Here is a 14,618-nt window from a genome sequence, read left to right on the forward strand (position 1 = left end):
AGAAAAAAAAATCATCCAGATTCTTTTCATTTGAATTAATGAAGCTTATAGGAGTGCTCATGAGCCTTGAATGCCCCATGTATAGGTAAAAATGTTATGCATTGACAAAAAAATAAATAAATAAATAAATACAAATAAAAATCAATCAATTTTACCATGTCTTATTGTTATTTTATTTGATCTTTTTTTATTTGTCTATATGTATAAGGAGCATAGTTTCTTCTGTGGAATTTTTAGTGTTGTGGCTCTTAAATATCTCCTAGACCTATTATTATTATTATTATTATTATTATTATTATTATTATTATTATTATTATTATTATAAGAGCAATCGATTTTCTTTGTTTGAACAGATATTTTATCTCTGGTCTGTTGAAGGCTTCTTCTGTTTTTACACAATACATTTAGACTCGAAAAAGAACATTTCAGCTTCTATGTGCCCAAGCTTGCCCTTTTGTAACAAGTGTTTGGTGTCCACAGATTTCCAGGAATGGAATCTATACCGAGCCAGCTTTCAGCCGGAAGAGATTCCACTGGTTCACCAAACTCGAAGCAGGAGTTGCAGTCCTACACCGGCACCACGCTAAAACCCAACCAAGTCAGTGAGACCTCTCTGTACGGAATACCCATCGTCTCCCTGGTCATAGATGGCCAAGAACGGCTGTGTCTGGCCCAGATTTCCAACACCCTCTTGAAGAACTACAGCTATAACGAAATCCATAACCGGCGCGTGGCTTTGGGCATCACGTGTGTGCAGTGCACGCCGGTCCAGCTGGAGATCTTGAGGCGCGCGGGCGCGATGCCCATCTCCTCCCGGCGCTGCGGAATGATCACCAAGCGCGAAGCTGAGCGCCTCTGCAAGTCCTTCCTCGGCGAGCACAATCCGCCCAAACTGCCGGAAAATTTCGCTTTTGACGTGTCGCACGAGTGCGCGTGGGGCTGCCGTGGCAGCTTTATCCCGGCCCGGTATAACAGCTCGAGAGCGAAATGCATCAAGTGCTCGTTCTGTAACATGTATTTCTCACCCAACAAATTCATATTTCATTCTCACCGCACGCCCGAGTCCAAATACACGCAGCCCGACGCGGCCAACTTCAACTCATGGAGACGGCACCTCAAGCTGACGGACAAAAACTCTTCAGAAGACGTCATCCACGCTTGGGAGGACGTCAAGGCGATGTTTAACGGGGGCAGCCGGAAGAGGACACTGCCTGGACACGGGTCCGAGACGTCGTCCCCGCTGAAATCCCAAGGCCCCGTGAGTCGAGTCCAGGGCAGTTCATCTGAGGTGCCCCACAAAACCCTTCGCTGCGAAGACGACAGAGCCACTGTGCCCATCCCGAGTGGCATCCGCAGTTACCCTGTGATCCCGGTACCGAGCAAGAGTTTTGGGATGCTGCAGAAAATCCCACCACCTCTTTTCCCTCATCCGTACGGATTCCAGGCGTTCGGACTGTGCCAGAAGAAAGACGACGGCGTGGTAGGGGATCGGACCAAAACTAACTTGCCTGGTGTGTTCTGGCCAGGCGCAAAGGACAGCGCTTACCCTTCGTTCCCTGTGTTCTGGCCCACAGCAAGTGGCCTGCCCATGGCTCCTTACCACCACGCGCCACCCAAACCGGCTCCCGAGGTCCTTTGCGCATCGAACCGCCAGCACGAGTTCGATGCCTCTGAGCCGAGTGAGAGGAGCCCGAGCACACCCAAAGACGCCCTGATGGAGAACGAGCGCTGCTCCAGCACCCAGTCCAGCCGCAACGACGAGGACAAATCCGGTGATGAGACCAGACCCCCCACGGAAAGCATGCCAAGAAAACCGAGCTATGTATCGGCCTTCAGGCCTGTCGTTAAGGACACAGAGAGTATAGCAAAGCTGTACGGCAACAGAGGCCCGTATTCAGGAACCAGGCCCGGTTACCTCTCACCTGACTTCCTGAGCGAAAGTTCGAGTTACAGGTCGGCCTCTCCAGATGTGGACGACAGCGCAGAGGACCCGGATGTAGACGTGGAGTCCCACAAAGTACAGGAAGATGAAGAATGCCTTCAACTTTCAGTGGACGACCATCACAGCCCACCGGCTCTCCCTGCTCATGTGCATGGTGATGGAGGGAAAGGCCAAGGAGAGGAAAACACTCGAACTGTGGCAATAAGTGATCCACACACTACACACACGAGTGAGGCAGAGAAGCAGAACAAACCTCCAACACGCTATGAAGTGAGTGTCATGCACTGCCAACACTTTACTCACTCCATTTAGACACAAAACCCACAAGGGATCTGAGCATGTGTCCATCTGTACTTATTCAGCATAAGATAAGATAAGATAAGATAGCCTTTTATTATCCCACAAGGGGAAATTTACATTGTTACAGCAGCAAAATATATAAAGAGAAAAAGATAAAGCAGTGAAGGAGTAGTGCAAAAGTATACCCCCCCAAAAAAAGAAACTACAAATTTAGAGATTTTTTAAAAAAGAACAAATTTGCATAAATTAACAGGTTTAACATCAGTGTATTACAAAGGTGCTATTGCACAAGTATTATTACCCAGGTATATTGCACAAGAGCCATTTTAACAGTGCACACAGTAGACGTGCAGATGTAGAAGTGGATGCATTGCGTGAAAGTTCAGTGACAGTGATAGCTCAGCTTACATTTACTCATTGTAATGTTAATAATACAAATTGCTTCTCAATTTGCAAATTAATTCGAGTTACTTTAGTGAATGGACATGTTTATTGTTCTTCCATTGTGGATCTATAATTTACTGGAAATAGCCCAGTGCTTATGCAGATTCGAGTTGAGCATTAAACAAGAAGGGTGCAGGAAAGAGTGGAATGGAAGATAATTGTCTGGTTAATTTTACAGGTGTATGCGCATGAAAGGATGGCGCCCCTGTATCACATGAGTGCGCCATGTTTCGGCTCGACAGCCACTTATCATCATCATCATCATCATCAGCGCGACTCCAGCGGTAAACTGATCCACTTTCAGCTTGGCTCATGGTGTCGCGGTCACTCTCTCACTCCGGATTCACGCGACTTCAATCCACGCCCATGCGTGTTTATTTCTCCACAGGTAAAGATGCGCACGAGGAGGAACCGTCATCCACAGTCGAGGAAGTAACCGCCCCCAAAACAGTGCACGAGCCCAGCAGCGCTCCGGAAGCGGCCGAGGGTGAGAGATCCGGCTGCGCGTGCGGGAAAGAACTCACTGTTTAAACATGAAATGCCAAAGATTAGTGTTAATACAAATCATAAGAAGAAGAAGAAGAAAAAATTCACAAATGTTCTATTTTCTGTGTCCAGAAATGGAAGCTATGATGCGCAGTGAAACAGGCAGAGTGTCACTGATTGAAAAAAACATCGAAAACATGGCCAAAGGTATAATAATAATAATAATAATAATAATAATAATAATAATAATAATAATTTGGAACTTGGTCCCCAACTGATTATTCTAGTCAACTATAGTGTGCACTGTAAAACATTTCAAATTGGTTTAACTTGGAAATTCAAGTTCACCTGCTACCTTGAAAATGCAAGATATTTAACTCAATTTGACTATTATCTTTGTTTCAACTCAGAAAAAGTCTCAATTAGTCAAGTACTTCAAGTCTAACCTTTGAAAAGGTTAGATAACATTTTTACCTATAATATTGATAATAGTTTTACCTACCTATTATCAAAGTTAGACTTGATAATATTTTTACCTATATTCTCTCTCTCTCTCTCTCTCTCTCTCTCTCTCTCTCTCTCTATATATATATATATATATATATATATATATATATATATATATATATATATATATATATATATATATATATAATCGATTGATCAATAATATAGGTAAAAATATTATCAAGTCTATAAATATTTTTTTTATCTGATTTTATAAGTAAGGGGAGAGAGAAATGGCATTTTGATTGTCCTATATGTCCTGGATATATAATGAATTGACAATAAAAAAAAATCTTTGAATCTTTGCACAGATTCTTTATATATATATATATATATATATATATATATATATATATATATATATATATATATATATATATATATATATATATATTCTTAATATAAATATTTTTTATCTGATTTTACATGTAAGGTGAGAGAGAAACATGTCCTGGATATATAATGAATTGACAATTAAAAAAAAAATCTTTGAATCTTTGAAAACTTGCACAGATTCGTTCAAATTAAAACACTTTTCAGAGCTCATCGAGTTCAAGAGAAAACAAGGCTGAAATGTTTTACAGTGTGTGTACATCTTTATATGTTTCAAAATATCCAGGTTATACATGATGTATACAGTTCTGTACAAAAGTCTTTTGTCTTATAGGCACTTTTTTTTTTTGGACAAACTTTGTTATCAGCGTTTACTTTTTACATTATCGACTTCTACATTATCCAGTCACTACAAAGCATTTTAGATTTCCAAACATTAGTTTCCCAGCACAAAATTAAATATGACAGAAAAATATTTCCACACTATATTACGTAAGATACCAATTTTCAGAAATAAAACATAATAAAGGTGACTGGGTTTTGGTGCAAAATTAAGAACTGAGTGTGACAGCCAAAGTGTTCGTATCTGCAAGATGCTCAGTAAAACCTACAGCTCATTTCCTGATAAAACTGCACTCGTTGTACCTGAGACTACTATTTTTTTTAAAGCAAAGGGTCATTTCACACTTTATCGACTTTGTTTCATTTATTACTATTTACTGCATTTTCTTAAATGTTGAAACATTTAATTTTATTCTTTTTGAATTAAGGCGTCTTTGCTCTGCAGCATTTCTTTGCATGTGCTGAAGACTTTTGCACAGTACTATAGGACATACAAACATGTTTACCTTCATGTTCATTTTTACACATGAATATTATGGCCAAGCAGAAAAGTTCAAGCACTAAAGACAGGAAAAGCTTGATTCATTCATGGAGCTGAATGGGCTAGAAGTCTAAATATTGTACGAAAATGTATATATGCCTATTTCATTGATTTTAACGATGAACAATTTGTAAAAACTGTATTTCTATACCATTTTGTTTATTTTTCATATGAGGTTTGGCGCTTAATTATTTGTCCAGGATCATTAGACTTAACAGACTTTACAAACTGCTCTTAATAACCATCTGGGAATAATGAGTGCTGTTGAAATAACTGAGAAACATTTCTCTTCAACAGAAGAGCTACAAAAACAACTAGTAGAACAAGTGGAGTTGAGAAAAAAGCTTGAACGGGAATTCCAAAGTCTGAAAGGTATAGATGAATATATTGTCATTTTTTTGAAGCGATAGTTTCCTTTTTAACTTATTTATTTATTTATTTATTTATGGCTCAGTTTTTTGTCCTCATGCAAGTCTTTATGTTCTGACTGTTGATGCTCTTTCAACAAGAGACACACTGTAGTACGATTAGATTTTTCTCTAATCCTAAAGTCCCATTTCGCCAACAATAATATTGTTCATTTTTGTGATTAAATTATTGCTTCCTATAGACAACTTTCAGGACCAAATGAAAAGGGAGCTGTCATACCGAGAAGAGATGGTCCAGCAACTGCAGATCGTTCGAGGTGAGGGCTTAATTCACCAAAAACATTTTGACTCACATGCAAAATTTTTCCCAAAATATTTTACTGCACAGACACAAAAGTGATATAGACATATAAATAAAACTGTATTTAAAAAAAAAACTATTTATAAATTATTTTTAAAATGTATTATTTTTCAATTTGTCATGTTTCACATTGTTTTAAGATGGATTTTTTTTCATACCATAAACACCAAGAGTTATTCAAATCCAAATTTGTTTCGCAAATAAATTCAGTGTTCATTTGGTCAAGTTCACTAAAATGATCCATTGGGTCATAATCGATTAATTGCTTTTTCTTACTTACATTCAGTGTGTATTTACAAAATCACAAGGAATTGGGAGGACTTCATATGTGTAATCTTGGCGGTGACTTTATTCATGATTCTTATGTTTTAGTTTTAAAGATACTGAAGAAGGTATTAGGGTTTTTTTTCCCATTCATTTATTTATTTTAATTTATTTGGTATTACAGTGAGGAAGGTGTCCAAGGTGAGGAATCTCCTGCTGCACATTCCTAGGTCATGAGCTATTTTGCTGATTTGTCTCAGTATCAAAAGACTATAAACCTGAATAGCTGAATCTGGAGATGAGTAGATGTGGTAGGATAATTGGCCTTTCATATCTGAGTCATTCTTTGTCTCTCCTGCTCAGACACTTTGTGCAGCGAGTTGGACCATGAAAGAAAGGCTCGTTATGCTATTCAACAGAAGTTAAAAGGTAATCAATGATTTTAGCAAAGGCAAATAACAAAACTAGGCATACAGAAAACGTCCTACTTAAGGAAGTACTTAAGTACGGTGTCTGGACTGTTGCAGATATTTGCCCTCACAGACTTCTATTTAACTTGGAACATTTTGCTTGCATCATATTACAAGATTTTACGAGGAGTGCATTTCTTTATGGCTTACATCCCCTTTGACCCTCTCTCCACTCTCCGTCTCTTACACACACACACACACACACGCACACACACACATGCACACACACACACGCACACACACACGCACACACGCACACGCACACACACACGCACACACACACACGCGCACACACACACACACACAGAGTGTTCTTTATAGACTTTGTTGTTTTAAGCGATCCATACCCTTTTTTCCCAGAAGCTCACGACGCACTCCATCATTTCTCGTGTAAGATGTTGACCCCTCGTCATTGCTCTGGGACCTGTACTTTCAAGCCTCCTCTACTACCACCGTGATGCCTTCAGCTTGTCCTTCACAAATAAGACTGCTCAAGACAGGGACATTGATATACCAATAAATACAACATTCACAACCAATAGAATTCATCAGTTATTGGCCTGCGACGAGCAAGTGTGTACTGTACGGTAGTCTCCTAGTTCTCAAACTGTAATTATTACTGAATTTAAAAAGGCTTATCATATGAACTGTATAATTTATATAAAATCTAGTTCAAGAAGAAACTGAAATGTTTCACTGAAAATAGTACAGTATCATCTGTTAAGAAAAAAAATGTAATAGGTGGCTTTGTGCAATGCATATATGATGTAATATATTTTATTTATTGTGATACTCTTTCTGTTGGTGAAATGTTAGGGCATTTTCTTACATTAGATCCGACACTAATTTATTAATGTATTTTTAACAGTTTGATTTAATCCATGTTGTTCATCAATGTTGTTTGTTCTCATGTGTAAACAATGTACAATTGATGTAAAGCACTTTAAATAGACAGCGCTGATGGCAAACCTGATGACTGAAATGTGTATTAAACTATCTTGTTAAACTATATGATAACTACTGTCTTATTACTCACTGGGAATTTTGCATAGCAAACCTGAAGCAGGAACTGTGTATTACAGGGCAGATTTCAATGTTTCGTAGGATGAAAAGGCAAATTAAGTACGTGGACATTGACATAGTATGGAAATTTTGATCGGATACATACACGCATACAGACATTTTCAGATATTAATAATTATTGGTTAAAATGAAGCGAAAAATAATCTAAAACGGATTTACTGCATGAATGCATGACAGCAGATTCCAGTGCACAATATCACAATATATCACAATATCATATTCAGTAGATTCACCTCTTTTGAATATATCTCCATGTGGATACATGTGTAGTCTATATTTAGGATAAATACACGGGTGATTATAGAGAATCGTGCATGCTGATTGGTCGAGAAATTCGGACTATTTCTTGATAATCACCTTGAGTGAGTCAGTAAAATGGCTGCCAATGGGTTTGTCACTGTAACTGAGGAAGAATTACAAATTATGAAAGAAAATGCTGTTCCTAAAAGCACTAAAGATGCTATGAAGTTTGGTCTAAAGCTATTCAAAGTTAAGGTGGAATTGTGATTTATTTTATCTATTTCACAATAAAGTATTTTATGTGAGTCGGTATAGATAAGTGACACAACCTTGTGCATTACATTTGCATTTATTTATTTTATTACCATTAATTACATTTGCATGCCACTTTTGAATAATCACCTGTGTATTGATATGAAAACAATTATCCACCTCAGGCTCAGTGAAGATCGACTTTGTCTTGGTTATTATTCACCGATATTCACTTTTCCTTCAGTAAATAATTGTTAACGATAATACTATATATATATATTGTGTGTGTATATATATATATATATATATATATATATATATATATATATATATATATATATATATATATATACACACACACACACACCACACACACACACACACACTCCGATCAGCCATAAAATTGAAACCACTGATAGGTGAAGTGAGTGAATAATATTGATTATCTCATTACAGTGGCACCTGTCGAGGCGTGGGACATATTAGGCAGCAAGAGAAGAGTCAGTTCTTGAAGTTGATATGTTGGAAGCGGGAAAAATGGGCAAGTGTAAGGATCTGAGTGACTCTGACAAGGGCCAAATTGTGATGCCAAGATAACTGGGTCATGGTGGTGTAGTGGTTAGTACTGTCACCTCACAGCAAGAAGGTCCTGGGTTCAAGCCCAGCGGCCGGCGAGGGCCTTTCTGTGCGGAGTTTGCATGTTCTCCCCTTGTCCACGTGGGTTTCCTCCAGGTGCTCCGGTTTCCCCCACAGTCCAAAGACATGCAGGTTAGGCTAATTGGTGGCTCTAAATTGACCGTAGGTGTGAATGTGAGTGTGAATGGTTGTTTGTCTCTGTGTCAACCCTGTGATGACCTGGCGACTTGTCCAGGGTGTACCCCGCCTTTCGCCTGTAGTCAGCTGGGATAGGCTCCAGCTTGCCTGTGACCCTGTAGAACAGGATAAGCGGCTACAGATAATGGATGGATGGATGATGGAAGGAAGATAACTGGGTCTGAGCATCTCCAAAATGGCACGTCTTGTGGGGTGTTCCTGGTATGCAGTGATTAGTACCTACAAGAAGTGGTCCAAGGAAGGACAACCGGTGAACCGGTGACAGGGTCATGGGTGTCGAAGGCTCATTGATTCACATGGGGCACAAAGGCTAGCTCATATGGTCCAATCCCACAGAAGAGCACAAACTGCTGAAAAAGTTAATGCTGGCTAAGACAGAAAGACAGTGATCTAGGGACACATGACAGAAGACTAACATGACTTCCACCCTTTAGTCTGCTTAACGGAGCAGTGCAGAAGCAAATCTAATTAACTCTCGGTGTTGTCAAGTAATCCTGGTATTCACAAATAATTTGTCATTTGAACTTATCTGTGCATCAGTTTGATTCAGTTTAATTATTAATATTCATTTTAATTAATTAGATAAAGTGAATCATTCTGATCCTAAAACTTCAACGTGAGTTTTCAACCTTGAAAATAGTGATGGAACGTTTGATATACTTGGTCTCATAGCACCATCTAATGGACGCCCTTTTCCAAGCCACCTTGATGCAAAAACTACAGTAGATTAAACAGCTGGCTTCAGATGGCTATTAAAAGTAAGCTAGTGCGCTGATTTATCTGAGCAATAAGCCAGAGAGCAGGCAACACATTACAGAGCTGATTATAAAATTTGACAATGATGATTTTCTCACACACACACACACACACACACACACACACACACACACACACACACACACACACACACACACACACACAGAGTACATTTGTAGGCCTGACAGGTGCTTGAAATAGTCTAGACAATTGGCTGAGAGTTTGCTGTTCCTGAAGAAGATGAATGAATGAATGAATGAATGAATGAATGAATGAAATTGACCCTAGACTAGTTATTGCTGGGTTTCACATGACGTCACATCCGCCTCATTAGTTATTCAAAACTTCAGCTGGCGGTCAACCAAAGCTCAGTTGACAAAGCGTTTGTACGGAGAAGGTGCATTGCTCACGTGAAAAATGCCTTACGCTTGCATTGTTTTAGGTTGTTCGAATCGATCAAACCGTGAAACTGATAAAAGTTTCTTCAGGGTTCCCTGTGAACTAATAAAAAAGGGTGAACGAGCACAGGATTTCACAAAAAGACGTCGAGAAAGGTGGCTTTTGAACCTCAAACTGAAATCGAAGGGAGCCGAGTCGAAGCGTGCTCGAGTTTGCAGTGATCACTTGGTGAAAGGTTTGTAAATCCCTCTCAGCTCTGGCCCGAGTGTTTTCCAAGTACTTTTCTTGCTATGTGTCGTTATTTTACGGTCCTTTTTTTAGTCACGAAGCGCTAAAGTCCCCAGCTGTTTCTTTGTTTACTCCTCACTCCTCACAAAGTCCATCTGCATGAAGGTCGTGACAAAATTCTTCCCCAGCCATACAGTTACAATGCGCCGTGATCACTTCTCCGTCTTGTTTAACTAAGATCAAGGTCTTTAAAGGGGTTTCTGATGATCTTTGTGAATGATTTACCTGAGAGATAAGAGCCAACACAAGTGAGAATCAAGCGAACTGCTGTTTGTTTACACTTCAACTTGCAGCACTTCGTTGCAAAGATGCGAATGAAAAGCTTAAAAAAAACATACACAGGCAAAAACACTACAGGATTCATTCGGCAGTGACTTGATAGCGAGGTCCTTTCCCCAGCCACATACAAAAAAGTTGTAAGCCTCCATACTCTTCCACGCTTTCATCCGTTTTGCGCTGTAGAAGGACGTCTGCAACACCAGATAGTTCGAGATGTCGGGGAACTCGACTGAAGGGTAGTTTTCGAGATCGTATGACAAATCCTTCTTTCCCAGACTGTAGGGGTCGATTCCATTGCACATAGTGATCTTCTGAATATATCTAAAGCGAGCAGCGGCTTCTGGATTACGAGCGTACTCTGATAACTTATCGCTAGTTGTTTGCACTACGGCAGCTATTTCGACCACCAGCTATTTCACTTCCGGTAAAACCGCTAAGAAAAGTCACATGACTGAAACCCAGCAATAGGAAGAAAGAGAGAAAGGAAGAGTCAAAATTAAGTTGCTTGGAGTACATATTCTACAACCTTGCTTCTCAAAATGGAGTCAGGGGACCTCGATGAATCTGTGATTAATACCCATGCAGTCCTTCACTGTAGTGCCTTTTAGAAAATCACATATAGATGACTGATTCTTTATTTGTTCCTGCCATCTTGAAACTTCACTGGGACCACAATGGAAATAAGTGTTTTTACACTTTGTGTTATCCTTGGTTTAGTTTCATGTTGATCAGCTGTATTGGATTTGTTTACTCTATTTCTGATGTGCATGGGATTTTTACCTGAATAAATTCTATCTATCTAATTCTATGATGAAGATCACGATCAAAAAGTTCTTATGGTTGTTATAGTTATTCGAGTTGTCGTTGGGCGGCACGGTGGTGTAGTGGTTAGCGCTGTCACCTCACAGCAAGAAGGTCCAGGCTTGAGCCCCGTGGCTGGCGAGGGCCTTTCTGTGCGGAGTTTGCATGTTCTCCCCGTGTCCGTGTGGGTTTCCTCCGGGTGCTCCGGTTTCCCCCACAGTCCAAAGACATGCAGGTTAGGTTAACTGGTGACTCTAAATTGACCGTAGGTGTGAATGTGAGTGTGAATGGTTGTCTGTGTCTATGTGTCAGCCCTGTGATGACCTGGCGACTTGTCCAGGGTGTACCCCGCCTTTCGCCCGTAGTCAGCTGGGATAGGCTCCAGCTTGCCTGCGACCCTGTAGAACAGGATAAAGCGGCTACAGATAATGAGATGAGATGAGTTGTCGTTGTCCGGTCACTTGAATGAAATGGATTAATCTAAAACTAAGGATCTAAAAACAGGAAAAGCAACTTTTAACCTAACTGCAATTTTATACAAATTTATATGACTACAAAAGATTATATACATTATATTTTATATAAAATCAGGACATCCTGTTACTATGAGCCACTGTGTTTCAGATCTACATCTGAATGAGTGGAAGGTTCAGGAATAAAAAGCTTCAGTGACTGGAATAATTTAATATGATATACTGGGCTTAAAATTAAATCTGTACTGTGATCATAAGGGAGTCCTTGAAAATGATTTTGCTCTGAAAGGGAAACCTGGCTGAAAAAAAAAAGATTGAGAATCCTTGAAATACTATTTACAATACATTTCAAACTACAGTTTCCAGAGTTGGCTCAAAGAAGGTAAATAAGATATAATTGCCATAATAATAGGTAAACACAAATATCAAAAAATATATACCTATAATGTGCCTTTGGGTTTTTTTTTAAATTTGTGGCATCAGTTCTTTACAGATTATAGCATGCATGGGCGTGCCCTTCAGTTAAGCATACTGGACTTGATTTAGCAGCTCCAAGCCTGGCATAAGCTGAAAGGTTACTTATGAAATAAAAACAAAAATTAACAAGAAAAGTGTGTTTCCATTGGTTTGATTGCATCCTGTTTGACTTCATACTGTACAATAACTCACCTCTGTCTGACAGAGAGAACTCTGACCTCTCTGCTGTATAGTCCTGTTTACGACCCTGGTCTTCCGTAACTTTTGCACCGGCAGAGCTTGTTTGTTTACTGTCATTAGTCACTTTTGCACCATTAGAGTTCTTTTTATTTATTTATTAATTTTCCATTCAATACTGCCGCTCTTGCACAGTTTTTATCTTCATTTATCACAATTTTTATTTTTAGCACTATTAATGCACACTCACATGCACAAAGCACATATATAGATATTTTTTATTGTTACATTTTATCTGTATGTTGTATAGTCGGCTTGTTCTTGGGATCTTTTTTTTAATTCTATTTTATGTTGTACAGTGTGTCTTTTTCTTTTCGCATGTCTCATAACTTGCTGGTGCAACAAAACAATTTCCCAGCTTGGGATCAATAAAGTAAATCAATCAATCAATCAATCAATCAATCTATCTATCTATCTATCTATCTATCTATCTATCTATCTATCTATCTATCTATCTATCTAGTTTTTGGGTTCAAAAAGTCAGTTATAAGACTTTTAACACACTATATGGTATATACAGGTAAGACTGACATGCATTATGTTCTATAATGCATGTCAGTCTTATATACCATATAGTGTGTTAAAAGTCTTACAACTGACTTTTTTGAACTGACTTATAGAACATAATGCAAGGAGTAGACGTAAAGAACGTTGGTGAATTCAAGTATCTGGGGTCAACTGTGCAGGAAAATGGGGGCTGTGATAGTGAGGTGAGAAAGAGAGTGCAGGCAGGGTGGAGCAGTTGGAGAAGGATTTCGGGAGTCATTTGTGATAGGAAAGTCCCAGCAAAAGTGAAAGGTAAGATGTATGACAGTAGTGAGACCAGCTGTGATGTATGGATTGGAGACCGTACCCTTAACGAAGAGACAGGAGGCAAAGTTGGAGGTGGTGGAGTTGAGGATGTTAAGGTTTGCGATGGGAGGTTGGACAGGATAAGGAACGAGCACATCAGAGGGACGGCACATGTGGAGAGCTTGGGAATTAAGCTAAGAGAGATGAGACCGAGATGGTCTGGGCACATCCTGAGAAGAGATGCAGAGCATGTTGGAAGGAGAATTTTGAGGATGGAGCTGCCAGGCAAACGAAAACAAGGAAGGCCAAAGAGGAGATACATGGATGTGGTGAGAGAGGACATGAAAGTGGCAGGTGTGGTAGAGAAGGATGCAGAAGACAGGGAGCAATGGAGACGAAAGATCCGCTGTGGCGACCTCTAATCGGGAGCAGCCAGAAGATGAATTATGTTCTATATTTCCTAGAACAACATGAATATTAAGTATCATGAATGTTGAGTGATATAGTAGTGTGTTGTATAAACAGTTGCCATGATCAATTTTGTTCTCTCTTTCATATCCTATACAGGCCTAGAAATTCATATATTTTTTTCACCAGCCAGCCGGACTAGTTACCTTCCAAAGTAACTCGCCAAACAGAAAATCAACTAGCCAAAATTTGTTCATGTATGAATTTTACTTCTGTCAAAAATAACACAAAAGAGAATAGTTACCATTGTTCATGACTAATGTGCATTTATTTCAAGACCCGAGTATTTTGATACTGTTGTTAAATACATAAATGAGAACAACACAGAGCACCATAATATAATATCAACAAATAATAATATATTGGAAAACTTGGCAACTTGGTGTATGAGTATTGAAAACAAATATACTTACTATCATGACTATAGCACCCAAAATATGTCCAACATGCTTTCTGTATTTAACCATTTATGAGAGAGAAAGCATTAGGAGCTTCATATTGACTAGGAATCAACTTGAAAAAATTAATTATTCCATAAAAATCGTATCGCAGCCAAGGCCTACCCTGCTCCCACGTTTGCTTATAAGTCCTTTGTCATTTCTCCTTCTCGTATGCTTTATCGGCGGCCTTTTTCTCCTCTTCACACCGAGGTCGCTTTGTCCCCGTCTCCAGTGGTTTCTGTACACCTTTCAGAAAATTCCACATCGCAACGTAGCTTTGGCAGATGTAGATGTAAACAACAGCAAAAACACGTGTTTAAATGGGCGATAATGTGGCCACATCTACTGAATTTGATAACGTGATTACCGCAATATTCAACGAGATGCGTTATATGCATGCGCAGTAGTGAAAAAAACGACAGCCTGACTCGTACACGATAT

The 14,618-nt window shown here is 39.2% G+C and overlaps 1 protein-coding gene across 1 annotated transcript; it reads left to right on the forward strand.

The window, feature by feature from the left end:
- The first annotated feature begins 490 nt into the window (after nt 1-490).
- skor1b (SKI family transcriptional corepressor 1b) lies at nt 491-6,816 on the forward strand. The gene is made up of 7 exons (XM_060922960.1): nt 491-2,212; nt 2,865-2,970; nt 3,075-3,173; nt 3,305-3,379; nt 5,193-5,267; nt 5,506-5,580; nt 6,719-6,816. The coding sequence occupies exons 1-7, from the start codon at nt 491-493 to the stop codon at nt 6,814-6,816; spliced, it is 2,250 nt and encodes a 749-aa protein (XP_060778943.1).
- The last annotated feature ends 7,802 nt before the right edge of the window (nt 6,817-14,618 follow it).

The sequence above is a fragment of the Neoarius graeffei genome, chromosome 6, assembly GCF_027579695.1.
Source record: "Neoarius graeffei isolate fNeoGra1 chromosome 6, fNeoGra1.pri, whole genome shotgun sequence".
Lineage (NCBI taxonomy): Eukaryota > Metazoa > Chordata > Actinopteri > Siluriformes > Ariidae > Neoarius > Neoarius graeffei.